The sequence below is a fragment of the Lissotriton vulgaris genome, chromosome 9 (assembly GCF_964263255.1).
Source record: "Lissotriton vulgaris chromosome 9, aLisVul1.2, whole genome shotgun sequence".
Lineage (NCBI taxonomy): Eukaryota > Metazoa > Chordata > Amphibia > Caudata > Salamandridae > Lissotriton > Lissotriton vulgaris.
This window is the reverse complement of record NC_141697.1, coordinates 355,458,850-355,479,176: the sequence shown is the minus strand read 5'-3', so window position 1 is coordinate 355,479,176 and position 20,327 is coordinate 355,458,850. Positions and strand designations below refer to the sequence as shown.

At 43.1% G+C, this 20,327-nt stretch overlaps 1 protein-coding gene across 2 annotated transcripts in view; it reads right to left on the bottom strand.

Annotated features, from left to right (window-relative positions):
• Positions 1 to 20,327, bottom strand: part of PPP4R4 (protein phosphatase 4 regulatory subunit 4) — a 1,899,245-nt gene that overhangs the window by 480,791 nt on the left and 1,398,127 nt on the right. For both annotated transcript variants that reach the window (XM_086937722.1, XM_086937723.1), the window contains exon 17: positions 20,087 to 20,231. In XM_086937722.1, coding sequence (XP_086793848.1) covers positions 20,087 to 20,231 — 145 coding nt within the window. The remainder of the gene's footprint in view (positions 1 to 20,086; positions 20,232 to 20,327) is intronic.

The window sequence follows — 20,327 nt, the reverse complement described above, 5'->3', positions numbered from 1 at the left end:
TTATTTGCACATATTTGTACATACTATTAACTTCAAAGAACGGGGTTTTAATTTGAACTTTTATTGCCTTGTTCTTAGAGCACATTTTTTTTTTGGTTTTACTATCTTTATGGTTTAACCAGTCTCTATAATTGCTGAGGATGATGTTTTAGAACCAATGAGGCCTTAAACCATCTTTTGAGAGTTAATCATTAATCTTTAACTCTCAAACTTGGAAGTATGACGTGAACCTTGGATTTAACTATTGTCATTCTGTTTTGAAAACTTTGGTCTTAAACATTTGGGTCTTAAAATTTGGGTCTGTGAATATATGCAGTATTTGTACTCTAATGAACTATTTGCTGCTAATTTAATGATAAAGTAATGATGTATCCGGTTTGACACATTTTGCACTTTTTGGCTTTTTGCACTTTGCACTTTAGTATATTCTGAAAGCATTTGCTGTTTAAGCCTGGTATTGTTCAGGTATTTACGCTCTCTACATATTTACATGATTTTAACTATTGCACTATTTTGCACTTTCTTCATGTATTATTCCTATGTACTGTGTTAATACCTATGTGGCCACCTTATCTATTTTTGAGATGAGTGTTTAGTGACATATTTTAGTCAGAGGCCCTTTATTGTTGTTATTGCTAATTTTACTACTCCTCGACTTGCCTACCATGCTCTCCTTTTTTAATACATAATTTGGAGCGTGACACTTTCTCTTACGGTGGAGAATAGGTTAGTATATTTAATAGGAGTAATATAGTTGAAACTGTATATTATGTGTACTGTTTCCTTTAATATAGATTATATAAATTTTGTTTGACTGTTTCACCTATCTCTAATACTGTGTAAGGATATACGTAGTATGTTTTCTATGTCTATGGCATAGAGAAGGTGGGGCTAGAAGGGTTGTTCACAGTACTTAAACAAGGATTTCTCTGTGTATGTCATGTGACCAAGTCCAGGTTCTCCGGACAAAACGCGTCATGCTGCTGCCCATTTCTGGAACAAAAGCCCTTTAATTTTGCACCATCCTTTGTTGTGGTCTGTGCCTGCTTTTGCGTGTGCCTTTGTGCTCTCGTGCTTCAGGACTGTGAAATTCGATATATATATATATATATATATATATATATATATATATATATATATATATATATATATCTACAGATATTATGTTACAGAAGTTTTACACACACACATATATATATATAAGAATAACAGCTTCATGATTATCAGCCCACTGGGGCATGAAAACCTTGTTAATAACTTCGAAATTGCACTGATCCCACTGTGGAGAAACAGCGCTGAACTACAGGTACCAGCATGCTTGACATTTTCTGCTCACTCGAGACGTCCACTGGGAATATTTAAATTAAGAGCATTCAGCTGGCGCCATGACAAGCATTACAGTGCACTTCGTATCCTATGAGAAAGGGGCTATGCAAAGCCCCGAAACGCGTCAGGATTTCACTCAGCTGTTTCAAATAAAGTGCAAGTCTTTACCTGAAGTCTGGTCAGGCGTACTTCTTTTCGTCAGAATGGGAGTTTGGTTGGAGATATATATATATATATATGTATATATATATATATATATATATATATATATATATATATATATATATTCAATGAAAAAACCATTGGTTATAGAACATATATAGTTAGGAATTTGCATTTACAAAACCTTATTTTACTCGCATAAAACCATTGAAATTCCATATATAGTTAGATGCGCTAACTATATATCGCGCACCCGCAATCCACTGCTGATGATGTCACATATTACATCATTCATGACATGGTCAGTGACATCACTGATGACATCACTGATGACATCTCAAATGACATCACTGATGACATCACTGATGACAACACCCAGTGACTGTATGTTTCTGTAAAGTTAAAATATGTCTCACATATTGAAGAATGAGTGGATGTATAAATGTCTGGATGAAGGATTTAGTAGGTGCATGACTGATTGTATGAGGGAGTGATTAAATGTGTCTCACTGAGTGCATGGGTTAGTGATTAAACTGTATTAATTTGTGCATCATTATATCTGTTGTTCTGTAAACTGCTGCATGTGTTGATCAGTAGCTATATGAGTAACTATATGGGTTATTGATTGGTTGCCCGAGTATTTGTATGGGAGACTGAGTATGTGTGTGAGTGGCTGGGCGGTGTGTGACTCTGTGCATAGATGTGTGAACAGCTGATTCACTAGATGTATGGGTTCAAAACTGCATGTGGAAACAACTGTATGGGTGGTTGACTGTGTGTATGAGTGTATTGGTGAGTGAATGGATATCTCAGTGCTACATGTCAAAGTAAGTACATATGTAAAAGACAGTACATGTGAGAGTTGACATATATAAATAACTGTGCATAAGAGCCAGTGAATGTGTGAGTGGCTGTATGGATCATTGTGAACTTGTATCAGGGATTGTATAAGAGAGAAAATATGTGTTAGTATATATTTGAATAAGTAAAGTTTGTATAACTGTATAGTTCAGGAAATGGAGGTGTGATTGATTGTTTGCATGACTGACTAGTTGTGTGAGTAACTCCATGGATGAGTGACAGTCTGTGAGTGTCTGTTTACACTGATTGTATCTAAGGTTATATTAGAGTCTGAAGAGGTTCATTGTATTATCACATGAATGATATCATGAGTGATGTCACCAGTGATGTCATTTGAGATGTCATCAGTGATGTCATCAGTGATGTCATTTGATATGTCATCAGTGATGTCATCAGTGATGTCATTTGAGATGTCATCAGTGATGTCATCAGTGATGTCACTGACCATGTCATGAATGATGTAATATGTGACATCATCAGCAGTGGATTGCGGGTGCGCGATATATAGTTAGCGCGGATTGGTGTCAGTACAACGCGTTATTTTACAACGTATTCCGTTACAACGCGCTTTTTACATCGCAAAAACCATTACAATGCATGCCATTACAACGCATGGCATTACATAGCAGATACTTTTACAACGCATGCCATTACATCGTAAGTATAGGTAAGTATATCTTTTTAAAAAAAAAATGTAATAAAGTTAATTAAATTAATTTAAATGAATAAAAAATAATATAACATTTTTAAAACAGTAATTAATTTAATTATAGTAATTTAATTAATATTAAAATTGATATTAATTTAATATATTTAAAATAATATAATTAATGAAATATAAAAAATTTATAAATAGTAAATAATATAATGTAATTAATTACAATAAATATAATTATAATTTAATTAAATTATAAATAATACATAATATAATTATATTTCATATATTTAAAAGAATTTAATTAATTAAACATTTTTAAATAATGTAATTTAAATATAATCGTTTATTAATACAATTAAATTAATAATTGTAAATATAGTTATTAATGTAATTAAATTAAATAAAATTAATTTAATTGATTTAATTTATATAAAGTCGTAATACCCCTGTACCCCAAAACCCAAACCCTACCTTAAAACCTAAAAACACCCCTGTACCCCAAAAGCCAAACCCAGCCCTAAAACCTAAAAACACCCCTGTACCCCAAAACCCAAACCCTGCCCTAAAACCTAAAAACACCCCTGTACCCCAAAACCCAAACCCTGCCCTAAAACCTAAAAACACCCCTGTACCCCAAAACCCAAACCCTGCCCTAAAACCTAAAAACACCCCTGTACCCCAAAACCCAAACCCTGCCCTAAAACCTAAAAACACCCCTGTACCCCAAAACCCAAACCCTGCCCTAAAACCTAAAAACACCCCTGTACCCCAAAACCCAAACCCTGCCCTAAAACCTAAAAACACCCCTGTACCCCAAAACCCAAACCCTGCCCTAAAACCTAAAAACACCCCTGTACCCCAAAACCCAAACCCTACCCTAAAACCTAAAAACACCCCTGTACCCCAAAACCCAAACCCGGCCCTAAAACCTAAAAACACCCCTGTACCCCAAAACCCAAACCCTGCCCTAAAACCTAAAAATACCCAAACACCCCAAAACCTATACATCAGTACCCCAAAACATATACTCCTATACTCATACTTATTTAAAAAAATACTTAAAATAATATATTTAATTTATAATATTTAAAAACGAAATAAATATTTTTTTATAATTAATAATAATTAAATCAATTATAAAATATTAAATAAAATTTAAAAAAAAATTAAATACTTACCAATACTTACGATGTAATGGTATGCGTTGTATTAGCATCTGCTATGTAATGCCATGCGTTGTAATGGCATGCATTGTAATGGTATTTGCGATGTAATAGCTGCGTTGTAACAGCATTACGTTGTAAAAGATGCGTTGTAGCAGTAACACACCAGTTAGCGCATCTAACTATATATGGAATTTCAATGGTTTTATGCGAGTAAAATAAGGTTTTGTAAATGCAAATTCCTAACTATATATGTTCTATAACCAATGGTTTTTTCATTGAATTTTCAAGGTTTTGTAAATGCAAATTCCTAACTATATATGGACCATAACCTATGGTTTTTTCTGTGAATTTCAATGGTTTTTTAATAGCAAATATCAAAAGCTGTCAAATGTGAAGTACGTGATAGGTAAAAACGTTTTCGTGTTTATGCACGCTGATGTGCTTTGAACGCTGCCCCCCCCCTCCCTTCTTTTCTCTGAGTAGTACTCTCTCTTTGCAGATAGTGAACGGTAGTTAACGCAGACCTTTACCCCCGTTGTAATCCGTCGTACCTGCTTGTCTCTCCATTTAATTGATTGTTATCCAAGCATTTACTGTTTTAGAATTGGTTCTCTTTGGATCATTCTCTATTTACAAACAAGCACAAAGTCGCAATACTCTGTTTAGTCTTTGCAGATAGTGAAAAATCGTGTAAAAAAATAAAAGTAATCGAGCAAAATCAGTAGACCACTAATTCGATCTCTTTTTGACCTCGGTAAAATACAAACATTAGGAACAACCCTTCATGAGAAATACGAAAATAGTGAAATGAACTGAGCTCCACACCATGAGGGCTGCAAGACAGCTCGACTCCGCCACCCACCCCGCCCAAAATAACGACAAACCCTATGCAAATATTATAAATATAGACAACACACCAGCAAAGAAACAGGGTAAAACATTTTATTAAATAACTATTTACATAACTATTTTATACTTTTTATTGCCCGATCCGGCTAGCTCAATCGATCGAGCATGAAACTCATGCACTGATAGCAAGCGTTGAGAGTTTGTAGAACGATGGCTTCAGATTTTCCACATACGGTGTAGTAGCGCGAACTGGGAGGGGGCGTTTGGATCCTGCCCCTTCCCCAAATAAGATTTTCATACGTGAATGTTCGTTCATGCTTTTTGTCCCTGAGTTGCTTCGATGTCACTGCCTTACACAAATGGCATAAGTCCTGGATGTTGAGTGCCATACTTCAGAGTTCTAAGCAGCGCTTGTAACACTGTTTAAACCTTATTTGCACCTGCTGCAGCTTCACTATTCAAAGTAAGTGGGGTCCGTTTGTGGACCTGACTGCATTGGAAAACAATGTGATACGGTGCCTCCCTAAACCGCTTGACGGAGGCCCCCGAGGGGCGGTGAGATGGCGCGGACTGAGAGGGGGCGCTTGGCTCCTGCCCCCTCCCCAAGTCGTGTCACCCTGGTGTGGCCTGAGATCGCCCCCGACATAGGCGGCCGGCTCCCGGGGTCCGGCGGAATTTTTTCCCTTTTGATGACTCTTCCATTCTGGACCTTGTCCCACAATCCGTTTGACCTGAAGACACGCTGTAGTGGGGCGCCCCTTTACCGTTTTAGTTGCCATTCCGCCCGCTTTTGGTACTCTGTGCCTCTTCCGCCATTCAGCTGTTTACCGCCCGCTCTTGCGACTACAGCGTCTCGCTCACCATGTAGTTGAGTTGCTCCCGCTCTTAAAATTTAACCGAACTTTTTGGACTGCTGTAACATTGTGGCGGGCGGTGCTGAGAGCACCGCCCGCCACAATGTTAAAAATGCAGGATGCGCCCGCCACAGTGGCGGGCGCATCCTAATACCCCCCACGGGACTCCCGCCTTATGGCGGGTGGTTCCATAATCCGATTAAGTCCGCCCGTCATTCTACTAGGCCTCTAAGTGGTCAAACCAACAGTGAATATGTAAAATGCCCTAACAAAGCTTACTCGCTTTAAAAAAAAAAGCCTACATCTCATGTATAAAGACAAGTTACACTAGTAACAAACAACAAAAAGCTATGACTCTGAAGACCTCTGTCTTTCAAGGAAGCATCTTAATGCTGCATCAGCTTGACTTCCAAAAAGATAGGCACCATCAATTGGCATGTTGACCAAAGTTGACTTGACAGCCTCTGAGAAACCCAAAGTTGCCAACCAAGCCAGATGAATTAATGCCACTGCTGATGCCTCAGCGTGACCTACAGAGTCGGTAGTGTTCATATCACACCCTATGATAAGCCTAGCAGCCTGCTGACTATCTTTAATCAAATCACCAGCGTCTGAGTGGACATTATCTGGAAGAGATGGAAATACATTCTGTAGAAAATCCCATAAAGCATGGGAATATCGCCCCACCACACAAGAAGTATTTGTGGATCTCAAGGTTGAGCTTATCAAAGCAAAGATGGGTTTACAACATGCAGCACAAGTCCTAGACTCCTTACCTACTGGAGCTCAGGCTAGGCACAAGCACCAAAAAAAACATCAGAAAGGGCCACCACAAACGGAAGAACATGTTCTCCCCTGTCTGTCCCTTAAAAAGGACGTTGATCAAAAGGTTTGTGGAACTTTGCATCGTAGGAAGTGACAAGTTTAAAGCTGTAGTTACTTTTCTTAGCATGTCTGCAAAGGAGAAAGCTGCCTCTGCAACAAGGCCAGGGGGAGAAAGCAGCCCTGAAGCTGGAGAATAATCCAGACCAATAGGCTATTCGAGAGCAGACAACCAGCGCTCCCCTATCTGAAGCACACAAATCTCGGAAACAAGCTGAAAGGGCCCTGCCCCACTTGAGCAGGTTCTCTTTCCACAACCTCTTCCGGAGAAGGAATCAAAACATGCTCATTCTGAATAGTTGATTCCGCGTCCAACATCATACGATGCCTACACAGTGAAGGAGAAACAATTTTGACCGATGCCACAAATGTCAGTATCAGAGTCAGCTGATCAAAGTCCAGTGTTGTAGGTTGAGATCCTGGAGAACTGTGGACCTGCTTCAAAGTGGCACCAGCCAACATTGACCCCTCTATTCCAATGGCTCAACTGTCACCGAAGGCAAATCCTCTGACCCACTTGGGTCCTAAAGTTTCTCCAGAGGAGATGGGGTCCCAAAGATGAGGCATAAGGAATTATATTATTCATTCATCTGAGCCATCGACGCACTAGCTCCCAGAAACACAGAGAGACACTTGGTGGAGTCGCATACAGCCTCCTCCACAGTCCAGTGTTGGATAGCAGAGGTGGGAAAATTACTATTCCCACTCCAATAATTGCAACAGTAGGGAAAGTGTTGGATAGCAGAGGGGCAAAAATTACTATACCCTTTCCAATAAGTGCAACAGTAGGGAAAGTTTTGGATAGCGGAGGGGTAAAAATCACTATCCCACAGTAGGAAAAGTGCTGGATATTGGCGAAGTAAAATTTACTATTCCCACTCCAATCAATGCAACAGTAAGGAAAGTGTTGGATTGCAGAGGGGTAACAATTAATATTCTCAACCCAGTCAGTAAAAAATTAAATAGTCAAGTCAAGTCAGTCAAGTCATAACATTTATATAGCTCACTACATACCCAGAGGGTTTCAAGGCGCTTAGGGAGGGGAGGAGGATTATTTGTCAAATATCCACGTTTTAAGCTGCTTTCTGAACGCTAGGTGATTCTGGGTGAGGCGAAGGTAAGCGGGGAGTGAGTTCCATGTTTTGGCAGCCAGGTATGAGAAGGATCTGCCTCCCATGGTGGTCTTGTTGATGCGAGGTACAGTGGCGTAGGCTTGGCTGGAAGAGCGAAGTTGGCGGGAGGGGGTGTAGAAGGACAGTCGAGAGTTGAGGCAATCTGGTCCGATGTCGTAGAGGGATTTGTGTGCGTGGGTAAGCAGTCGGAAAGTGATTCTTTTATTGACGGGTAGCCAGTGGAGGTCTTTAAGGTGACCAGAGATGTGTTCGTTGCGTGGGATGTCTAATATGAGCCTGGCTGAGGCGTTTTGGATTCGTTGTAGTTTCTTCTGGAGTTTACCGGTGGTACCTGCGTAGAGGGTGTTTCCGTAGTCCAGTCGGCTCGTGACTAGAGCGTGGGTGACTGTTTTCCTTGTTTCGGAGGGGATCCAGCGAAATGTTTTTCTGAGCATGCGAAGAATGTTAAAGCAGGAGGAGGATACGGCGCTGACTTGTCTGTTCATTGAGAGTGAAGAGTCCAGGATGACGCCAAGGTTCCGTGCGTGGTCTGTCGGGGTGGGTGCATTTCCGAGGGCTTCCGGCCACCAGGAGTCGTCCCATGCAGAGGGGGATTTACCTAAGATGAGGACTTCTGTTTTGTCTGAATTCAGTTTCAGACGGCTTTGTTTCATCCATTCGGCGACTTCTTTCATTCCTTCGTGTAGGTTAGTTTTTGCGGTGCTGGGGTCCTTGGTGAGAGATAGGATCAGTTGAGTGTCATCCGCGTAAGAGATGATGTTGAGGTTGTGTTGGCGGGCGATGGCCGCGAGGGGGCTCATGTATACGTTGAAGAGGGTGGGACTGAGTGAGGATCCTTGTGGTACGCCGCAGATGATTTCAGAGGCCTCGGACTTGAATGGTGGGAGGCGGACTCTCTGGGTTCTTCCGGTGAGGAACGAGGTGATCCATTCCAGTGCCTTTTCTTGGATTCCGATGTTTCTGAGGCGTTGTAAAAGGGTGTTGTGGCAGACTGTGTCGAAGGCTGCAGAGAGGTCGAGGAGGATGAGGGCGACTGTGTCTCCATTGTCCAGTAGAGTTCGAATGTCGTCTGTTGCTGCGATGAGGGCGGTCTCAGTGCTGTGTTTGGCTCGGAAGCCAGATTGTGAGGGGTCGAGTGATTTGTTGGCTTCGAGGAAGGCGGCAAGCTGGTTGTTGACAGCTTTCTCGATGACTTTGGCCGGGAATGGAAGAAGCGAGATGGGGCGGTAGTTTTTGAGTTCGGTGGGGTCTGCTGTTGGTTTTTTCAGAAGGGCGGTGAGTTCAGCGTGTTTCCAGTCTTCTGGGAAGGTGGCGGAGTTGAAGGAGCAGTTGATGACGTCTCGGAGGTGTGGAGCTATGACGGAGTCTGCTTTGTTGAAGATGTGGTGAGGGCATGGGTCTGTGGGGGATCCAGAGTGGATGGAATTCATCAGGCGGATGGTGTCCTCAGTGGAGATTGGGTTCCAGGCGTTAAGGGTGTTAACGGGGGGAAGGTGGTCAGCTGATGGTAGGGTGGGTTGGCTACCGGGTTGGTTGTCAAAGCTGTTGTGGATGTCTGCAATCTTGTTGTGGAAAAAAGAGGCTAGGGAATCACAGAGGGTTTGAGAGGGGGTGATGTCTTTGGAGTTGGGCGAGGGGTTGGAAAATTCCTTGACGATGTTGAAAAGTTCCTTGCTGTTGTGGGCGTTGTTGTCAAGTCGATCCTTGAATGCTGTTTTCTTGGCTTTTCGGATCAGTTGGTGGTGAGTACGGATGGTGCTTTTGAAGGCGTTCTTGTTGCTGGCGGATGGGTCTTTTTTCCAGGCCTTCACAAGGGAGCGGCACAGTTTCTTGGACTTCTTGAGGTCATCGTTGAACCATGAGGCCTTCTTGATGCCAAGTTTGTGTTGACGTTTTTTCAGTGGTGCTAAGGTGTCGGCGGTTTTGGATAACCAAAGGGTGAGGTTGGAGGCGGCTTCGTTGGCGTTAGAAGAGAGGGCTGGGGAGGTTTGAAGGAGAGATGTGGAGATCTGCTCCGTGGTGATTTTGTTCCAGTTTCTTTGTAGAGTTGGTTGGAGGTGGATGATGGGTTTCGGCTTGTTGTAGGTGAAGTGAACGCAGCTGTGGTCAGTCCAGAGGAGATCTGTAGTGTGGTTGAAGGAGACATGGTTGCTGGAGGTGAAGATGGGGTCGAGAGTGTGACCTGCGATGTGGGTGGGGGAAGTGACCAGTTGTTTAAGTCCGAGGTTGGCGAGGTTGTCCAAGAGGGTGGCGGTGTTGCGGTCGTTGATCTTTTCAAGGTGGAAGTTGAGGTCTCCCAGAAGGATGTAGTCTTTGGAGGGGAGCGCGTGTGGAGTGATGAAGTCCGTGATGTCTTCACTGAATTTTGCGCGTGGTCCTGGTGGTCTGTAGAGGAGGGTGCCTCTGAGTGTGGTCTTGGGGTCGATGTGGATCTGGAAGTGAAGGTGTTCGGAGTTAGCGAGGTTGGCGTCAGAGCTGGTTGAGATGCGGATTGATTTCTTATGGACGATAGCGATTCCTCCTCCTGTATGGTCGGTGCGGTCCTTGCGTGTGATCTTATAGTCATCAGGGATAGCGATGGCGATGTCAGGGGCGGAGGAAGCGTTCATCCATGTTTCCGTTAGGAAGGCGACGTCTGGAGAGATGATATTTAAAAAACGAAATAAATAAAAAAATATATAAATATGTTAACAATGCAAATACAAATATATTTAATGTTACTAATTAAAAAAACATATTATACTGTTAAATGCAAATGACAAATATCCACAAATAATAATATTAAGAAAAATAACAAAAGTTCATACAAATAAATATTTTTAATTTTGAAATTATTTAGAAACAAAAACATTAATTACATAAATTATACATTTAAAAAAATGCACTAACATATTTAACATTAATAATTACCAAAGAAATATTATTAATTAAAAAACAAATTATAACCCATAAGAAATTAATAAACTTCCCACACTTTACCCTAATAGCCCCCACAAACCCCAGCTGAAAATTAAACTGTAAAAAAATATATTACAAAATTAAAACTTCTTTTCAATTAAAAACCAAATAGTATTTAACATCTAATTATAAAGTAAGTAAAATGTCTTTATTCACCACACTTTACCCCTATAAAAGTACAACTCACACACAAAAAATACAATTACCCTAATTAAATTAAACAAGCTCTTAAACGACCGTAGCTTGGGAATCTTCCCTCTGGCACTATTTGCTGCCGACTGAAACACTACTCAGGCACGCTCGCAGAAAATTGTTAAAACTGTTGTATTTTTAAAACGTATGTGTGAATTAATGTAAGAATTTGCCTTACTTTTAAAACCAATCCCCTTGCGGCGCACAGGTCTGCTGCTCTCTCAACCCCAACTGATCGCCCTCACTCCCCCCCTTGCAGCCAATCACGTTGGGTAAGGGCCGAGTTTCGGGGCGGGCCAGGAGCTCTTAAACGACCGTAGCTTGGGAATCTTCCCTCTGGCACTATTCGCTGGCGACTGAAACTCTACTCAGGCACGCTCGCAGAAAATTGTTAAAACTGTTGTATTTTTAAAACTTATGTGTGAATTGATGTAAGAATTTGCCTTACTTTTAAAACCAATCCCCTTGCGGCGTACAGGGCAGCTGCTCTCTAAACCCCAGCTGATCCCCCTCACTCCCCCCCTTGCAGCCAATCACGTTGGGTAAGGGTGCAGTTTCACTGCTCAGAGGCGCAGTGGACACGCGCAGCGGGCGTGCCGGCGGTGCGCCAAAGGCAAGCCTGTACGCGCCTGTCCGCGCCCATCCGGGACCAGGGGCCAGCCTCTGTGCCCGCCTCTGACTACCTCAAACAACTTAATGTAAGTCAAATACGCCCTCCCCATGATATTTGCACCTGGGCCACTAAGATGGGAATTTTTACGGAACGGAGTTCCTTCCCAGAAATCACGGGTCAACTCAATCTCACCACTGCAAACACTCCCAGGTCGGCTCAGTCCAGCCTCCCACCCCTAGCCATTTCCTACCTCAACACCCGCTCCCTTGTCAAACATCAACTAGACATTTTCCTCCTGGTCACGGATAAGCCTTACATTCTCCTACTGACCGAAACCTGACTTACACCCGATTCCTCCCCTGATATTCTGGCAGCACTTCCCGCAGACTACTACATCCTCCACGCCGATCGCCTCCCCGGAAAACCTGGAGGAGGGGTCGCAGCTATTATACATTCCAAACTCAAAGTAAATGTCTTGACCTGCCTCAACCTCCCGGAGTCGGAAAACTTAGGAATTCAACTAAAATCCCTCTGCGACACCATTGTCTGTGTACTTGTATACAGGCCTCCAAACCATATGCCGTCTTTCCCCCTCTCCCTAAGCGAACAGATCGCAAACCTGGTCATCGACCATGCCAAAGTCCTCCTTATAGGTGATTTTAACTATTGGTTCAGTGACCCCCGTGAAGGCCCATACTCTATTGAACTTACTGATCTCCTCACCAACCTGAACTTCACTCAACAGGTCTCCCTGCCTACCCACCACAAAGGGCACATCATAGATCAAATCTGTACTACCTCCCTGTTAGTCACTGCCCCGCTACGCTTCCTTGCCTATAATCCGACCACTACCTACTTAAATTCACATTAGCCCACTCAACCATCAAGAAAGCCACAACGGTTGGAGGTGGCTTGGGTAGGAAATGGAACGCCTTACATAAAAAGGAATTTCTTGAGACAGTGACTGGCACTGTCCCGTCCCCTCACCCTGACATCAACATATATGAAGCCATCTTCTCTAGCTGGCTGCTTGCAGCAAGCGACACACATCCCCCCCTTAAGAAAGTTAAACTTGTGCGATGTGCAGACGCCTAGAGATGGTTCTCCACTGAACTTAAATCTCAGAAACTGTCCCTACGCCAACTTGAGCGACAATGGCGTCGCAACTATGCCCCTGACACGAAGCTCAGATTCATCAAAGCCCGGAAAGAATACATGAAGGCTATTCTCTCTGCTAAAGCTGCCCATTTCTCTTTACGTATCCTCAACTCAAATAACAGATCCAGAGAAATCTTCACTATCATGAACGAATTGACCAACCTAGACAGTATCCTCCCCAAGGCCACCCCCACCCAAACTCTCTGTGACTCACTCTATGACTACTTCATTGAGAAAATTTCGTCCATCAAAGCCAGTATCCCCAAACATACCAACACGATCTCCCCCACTCACCTCAAAAACAAATGCACAATCAGCAGCTTTCCCACCATCAGTCCGGAGAGATTTCTAGAGCTCCTTGCTAAGGTCAAATCCGGTGCCCCCTCGGATAGCTGCCCTCCTCACATATTAAAATACTGCTTCTCCTCTCTCCCAGATCCCGCCCTCACCCTCCTCAATAACTCCTTTTTATCTGATCAAGTTCCTACAGCTTTTAAGGAGGCTACCTTAGTTCCACTCCTGAAAAACCCTGGGGCCGACCCCACATGCATGTCTAACTATCGCCCCATCTCCCTGCTTCCCTTTTTAGCAAAGGTGATGGAGGCACACATAGCCAGATGCCTATCTAATTTCCTGGAAGAGTCCAACTACCTCGAGCCCCATCAGGCTGGTTTCCGGCCTGCGCACTCGACTGAAGCTGTCATACTAGCCGTATTGGACACACTTCGCGACTGCGCAGACAACAGCTCTTCGCAGGCCTTGGTACTTTTGGATCTCTCAGCCGCGTTCGACACGGTCGGCCATACTATTTTGGTTGACCGTGTCAGACAATCCGGCATTCAGGGCACAGCGGCCAGCTGGCTAAGCTCCTTCTTGGAGAACAGATCCCAGGCCGTCCGTCTCAATAATCTGGTAGCCCCCAAACAGAGAATCATCTGCGGTGTTCCACAGGGCTCCTCCCTGTCCCCCCATTTGTTCAATCTTTACATTCTCCCCCTGATTCAGTCTCTCAGAGATAGGAAGGTGACGGTCTTCAACTACGCAGATGACCTACAACTGCTCTTCACGATAGACAGCACTGAGAGCTCAATTACTGACTTTCAGTCTACCCTGAGGTGCATCCAACTTTGGATGGACCAAAACCATCTTAAGCTAAACCCTGGTAAGACTGAAATGGTACTTACAGGGGACAGTCACAAGCACTGGGGCCCGCATTACTGGCCTCGAGAGATGGGTTCCCCTCCATCTCCCTCATCCTAGGCAAAAACACTCGGAGTCAACAGCGATCTTTCACTTAAAACTCAAGTGGGTCTTGTAGTCTCCCAACGTTTTTTCCAGCTTAGGAAAATCAGGAAGGTCCGTCGTCTCCTCACGCTAGAAGCCCTCACCCAGGTGGTGATAGCCATCGTCCTGTCTCACCTGGAATATGCCAACTCTCTATACCTGGGCATGCCTCTCTATCTGCTAAAGTGACTGAAGATGGTCCAGAACCAAGCAGCCAGACTGATTATAAGACAACTCAGATGGCAACCAGCCACCCCGCTCCTAAGGAAACTACACTGAATCCCCATGGCTCAACGATGCACCTTCAAAACAGGATGTTTGATCTTTAAATCCCTGCACGGCAAAAGTCCTAAATTTATAAATAACCTGATACTCAGGCATACCCCTGCCCGCAACTTACACTCAGCCAACCTCTCACTTCTCCACGCCCCCTCTTTCGGACAGAAGCGCACAGGAGGTCGCAGATTTGCCACTCTCGTGGAACTCCCTCCCCTTGGAGATCCTCCCTTGTTCGGATCTCATGAAATTCAGAAGAGCCCCTTAAAACCTGGCTCTATGAGCAAGCCTACAACTAATGTTCCTTCGGGTAACGGATTCTGCCTTCTTTCCTACAGCACCATGAAACCTACCGGTGTAAGTGCGCTCTATAAATCATTCTTAACATTAACATTAACAATTAAATATCAATTCATTATTTAATATTAATGATCAACTATTTTTTTATTATTTAAACAAATTACTTCCTACTCTTTACCCCTATAAACCTCCCAATCCAGACCTAAAATTTACTACACACTTTCAGGTATGGGCGAATTTTGCGGATCTGCGGTCCGGGAATTCGCGCGAAATCGCAAAAAAAGTCTGCAAATTCATGGATTTTCCTGCGAAATCGCGGATTTTTCTGCGATTTCCATCTACTCAACAGGAGTACTTTCTACTGGCTAATCAGTAAGTGCTACCTCATTGGGTAAATGATAATGCTTTTCCTACACTGCAGCTGCGTAAAGGGCCAGAAGATTAGTCTCCACTGACCATGTGTGCCTGTAACTTTACCACAGCGCCAAAAGGTGCTGAGGTCCCTTGAGTGAGCTGTCCATCATAGTTGCGAAAGGGTGTGAAGACGTTTGATACCGCTAGTGTGTGGTGCGGGGCTTCTATGCGTGTCAACATGCCTCTTGTGTATAAAGGGTCAGAGAGGGAGCAGGGCAGCAGGTGAGGAGAAAGCAACCTCCTGGTCACAGGAACTACACGGGGATTGCGCTCGAGAAACTCATGGATTCAAAGATCTCCCTCGAGTATTACAGCTCATTTTCGACGGCAGATATGGGGTTAAAGCACACTTGCCCAGCCTCAACTGTGCTCACTAATGTTTTGGGCTGATTAAAACATTACTGAATTTGACCTTCAACTTGGGCACCTGCTTTATTTACATCTGTAAGTGCTTCCTGTTGAGGTTTAATTTTTGTGACAGGAGCCTCGTGCCAGAATGAATCCTGCCCTGCATAGTTATCCACGAAGATGCCACCGTTTTGTGCAATACCTCTACTCAACTGGAGTACTTTCTACTGGCTAATCAGTAAGTGCTACCTCATTGGGTAAATGATAATGCTTTTCCTACACTGCAGCTGCGTAAAGGGCCAGAAGATTAGTCTCCACTGACCATGTGTGCCTGTAACTTGCCACAGCGCCAAAATGCACTGAGGTCCCTTGAGTGAGCTGTCCATCATGATTGGGAAAGGGCGGGAAGACGTTTGATGCCGCTAGTGTGTGGTGCAGGGCTTCTATGCGTGTTCACATGCCTCTTGTGTATAAAGGGTCAGAGAGCGAGCAGGGCAGCAGGTGAGGAGAAAGCAGCCTCCTGGTCACAGGAACGGGGATTGCGCTCGAGAAACTCAGGGATGCAAAGACCTCCCTCGGGTATGACAGCTAATTTTTGACAGCAGATATAGGGTTAAAGCACACTTGCCCAGCCTCGACCGTGCTCACTAATGCTTTTGGGCTGATTAAAACGTTACTGAATTTGAGCTTGAACTCGGGCACCTGCTTTATTTATATCTGTAAATGCTTCCTGTTGAGGTTTAATTTTTGTGACAGGAGCCTCGTGCCAGAATGAATCCTGCCCTGCATAATTATCCACGAAGATGCCACCGTTTTGTGCAACACCTCTACTCAAATGGAGTACTACTAATCCAGTAAGTGCTATCTCGTTGGGTAAATGATAGTGCTTTTCCTACACTGCAGCTGCGTAGGGCCAGAAGATTTGTCTCCACTGATCATGTGTGCCTGTAACTTTGCCACAGCGCCAAAAGGCGCTGAGGTCCCTTGAGTGAGCTGTCCATCATAGTTGGGAAAGGGGGGGGAAGACGTTTTATACCGCTAGTGTGTGGTGCGGGGTTTCGATGCGTGTTCACATGCCTCTTGTGTATAAAGGGTCAGAGAGTGAGCAGGACAGCAGGTGAGGACAAAGCAGCCTCCTGGTCACTGTAACGGGGATTGCGCTCGATAAACTCAGGGATGCAAAGACCTCCCTCAGGTATTACAGATAATTTTCGACTGCAGATATTGGGTTAAAGCACACTTGCCCAGCCTCGGCCGTGCTCACTAATGTTTTGGGCTGATTAAAACGTTACTGAATTTGAGCTTCAACTCGGGCAGCAGCTTTATTTATATCTGTAATTGCTTCCTGTTGAGGTTTAATTTTTGGCCCACAGGAAGCACTTATAGAGTTAAGGCAGGTGCCCGAGTTGAAGCTAACTTTGTAACCATTTTAGAATGGCGCCAGCAAGCACTCTGGCAGCTTGCTGGTGCCATTCTAAAATGGTTACAAAGTTAGCTTCAACTCGAGCACCTGCCTTAACTGTGCTTCCTGGGGCCATAAAAAAAATCCGCCTGCTCGCGAATTTGCGAATTTTTCGGCAATTTCGCGAGATTTGCGGATTGCAAAATTGCCGAAAATTTGCAAATTTCACAAGCGGAGCGGATTTTGCGCCCATACTTACACACTTTACATAGTTAATTTTCAAATAATTATTGAATATGAATTACTAATTATTAATGAATTCAACATAAATTACTTCTCACACTTTACCCCTATAAACCCAACAATCTGCACCTAAAATTAATCACCCAATTATCCTAATTAATTGATATCAATTAACAACTAATTATTAATTAATCAGAAATAAATCACTTTCCAACCATTACCCCTATAAACCCCACACCTGCACCTAAAATTATTTACACAATTCCCATATTTAATTTTTAAATAATTATTCATGCTTATTAACAATGTATAATTAATTAATTAAAAATAAATTACTTCCCGCCCGTTACCCCTATAAATCCCACAACTCACACCTAAAAAATTTACACAATTACAATAATTGATTAGCAATAATTAATATGAATTAACAACCAAATATTAATTAACTAATAAATTAATTCCTACAATTAACACTATGAAATCTCAATTGAATAAGTATTAATACATTTTAAAAAGAATGATTATATTATTGCCTGGGGCAGAAGGGGGTCGGGGGCAGCATTTTCAGCTTTTGTGCAGTCCCGGCCGGGCCACAGCCCGCCTGCCCGCCCCGACATTGCCTAGACCGCCTCCCACCTCCCGCCCACCTGCCTCCCGCCCGCCTCCCACCTCTGCCTTACCTGAGCCGCGCTCCAGACTTGACCGCCCGCCCCGACATTGCTCAGACCGCCTACCGCCTCCCGCCTCGCCTTACCTGAACCGCCGCTCTTCCCCGAGGTCCGAACTTCACCTCCACTCCTCGCCGCTCGTCACCGCTCCTTCCCGCCTGTCGTCATCCCGCACATCTAGGTCGCGGTCAGCGCTACGTCGCAGCCGGCGCTAGTTTTAGGGGACTACTTTGTTTGTAAATTTAATTTTTTTTTAATTTACGTTTTTTGAATTTTACGTTGCCTATGTCCATCTACACACCCTGAGGATTCCAACAATGTATTGGGTGTGTGGATTGGCGCTGTGGTTCCCGAGTTTACCTTGCCAAAAGGTTTCTGTTCTCTCTTTATACTAGTAGTATAGATTAAATTACTTCCCACCCTATTTCCCTATAACCCACAACCCGCTCCAGAACTGAAAGAAGCTAATTTGAATTCAAATAAAATTGATAACAATTAAAAATGTAACACATATATTAAAAAATATAATCAATTCTTATACCAAAACATACATCACCTGCATTTAAAATATATACTAAAATACATAACACTAATTTAAAAATCAATATTTTAATCAACTATATTTTTGCCAACAATATTAATGGCTTTTATATTTTTAAAAACGATATTTCTTACCTTAAAATGTATATTCTTGACCACAATATCTTTGTTGTCGATATTTCTGACTAATGTTATTTAGGGCTCAATATTTCTGAAATTTGACATTTTCAACTAGATATTTTATCTGAGCACCATGCAAGAACGAGGTGGGAGATGTAAGGGAGAAGTGAGAGATAACTTTAGCAAAGCCGAGACATACTTGGCGGTAGGTAAAGCCTTACATGTCAACATTCCGGATTTAGGTAAGACGCTCCTTATTTAATAGTGAACTAACAATAGGGCAAACCTGTATCCCCCTAGGACACTGGGAATACATACACATCTAAACATTGTGCCTTGTGGATGGTCTGAGGAGTGCTTTACTCCTTTCTCCTTCCTAGAACCCTTGGTCCCATGAGAAGGTTTAAGGTGTTTCCTATCTTTTCTAGAGTACCTGTCCCTCAACCTGGCCCTCTTGTGAGATGTGGAGGATCTCTCACTCTCTTCATCTGATTAAATTGATTGGTACTATGTGCTCTGGAGCCACAGCAATAACCTTCCCTCTCTTTCCCCGAGGGTTTTGAGGAAAAGGTACAGCAGATCTTGCACTTCCTCAACCCATGCTTAGAATGGAGGCAATATATACACTCCTTATGTGGATCATCCACATGGATACTTTTCCTGCCACGGGTTTTACATGGGCGGAAAAGGCCTCTTTTGTCAGACCTAGTATCCAGACTGTAGAAGCGCCAATAGTTGTAGAAAGTAACTGAGTTGCACTCAGGGAGATTCCCTTCCACATCACATGCAGTAAAAATCTGAAGGAATCTGCCTCTGCTGGAAGAGTTCTAGAGGGTGCTGACAGCTGATTGGCTGTGTTCAACATTTGGTCCTTTTTTAAAAAGGACATAGATAGGCTATATAACATGGCCTAGGGCAAACATAGCCTATTATATTTGTTAATTACTTCTTAATTATTTTACAGTGGGACTCCCATCTCGACGACAAATATAGGGCCCCATCGGAATAAGGGCGGGGGTCCCGCACGCACCAGTAGGATGTGCCCGCCACAGTGGCGGGCACATCCTGTATTTATAGTATTGTGGTGGGCAGAGCTCTCTGCTCCGCCCGCCACAAGACTAAAAATGCTTAGCAGCATTTACGTAATCAAAGCGGCAGGCACCGCGTGGTGCCTGCCGCTTTGATTATGCAAATGCAGGGGGGTACCATATTTGGATTGCTTAATGTTAACAGTGAGTGAAAACGGAATTCTTGATAAAATAGCTACAAATTGTTTTGGTTCAGTGTTTCTTTTGTCACAAATTTCCCTCATTTCTATGCAAGTTATTGGGAAAAATAATATTCTCTAAATTACTTTTCTAAATCTAGAGACTTTATCCATTTGTGTTTGAGGGGAAGAGAGAAAGTTGCAAAGGGGAAGAAGACGCGTGATGCAAGTTACAAGGGACAAAGGAAAGATAAAGAGGACTGGGGCATCCGTAGAGAGAGATGAGGCTCAGGAAAAGTCTTGCGTGGTTGAAATGGAGAAGAGAGAAAAGAAGCAGAAGAATCAAGGGAGCGAGGGGAGAGAGAGAGAATGTTACATATATTCAATTTAATTCTCTATATAATGCCTCAGAGCACAAAAATGTGTGATCACTCAAGGTCAGCCAGATGATATTTAATGGTTGCTGACTTACTCTTTTTACAACAGCCAAGACATCTTTATCTTTTTCCTGACAGAGTAGTTTTCTTACGCATAACTCTAACTGTTGTAGCAAAGGTTTGTCCACAGGGAGTTTCAGTGTAGATTTCATCTTTGGCAACATAAAACAAAGTTTCATTCTGTGAATAAAGAAAAAGAAATGAATACATGACTTTGCTGTGTAAGATATACTATCAAGAAACTATGTAAAACCAAACAATGTTTGGGTACGTGTG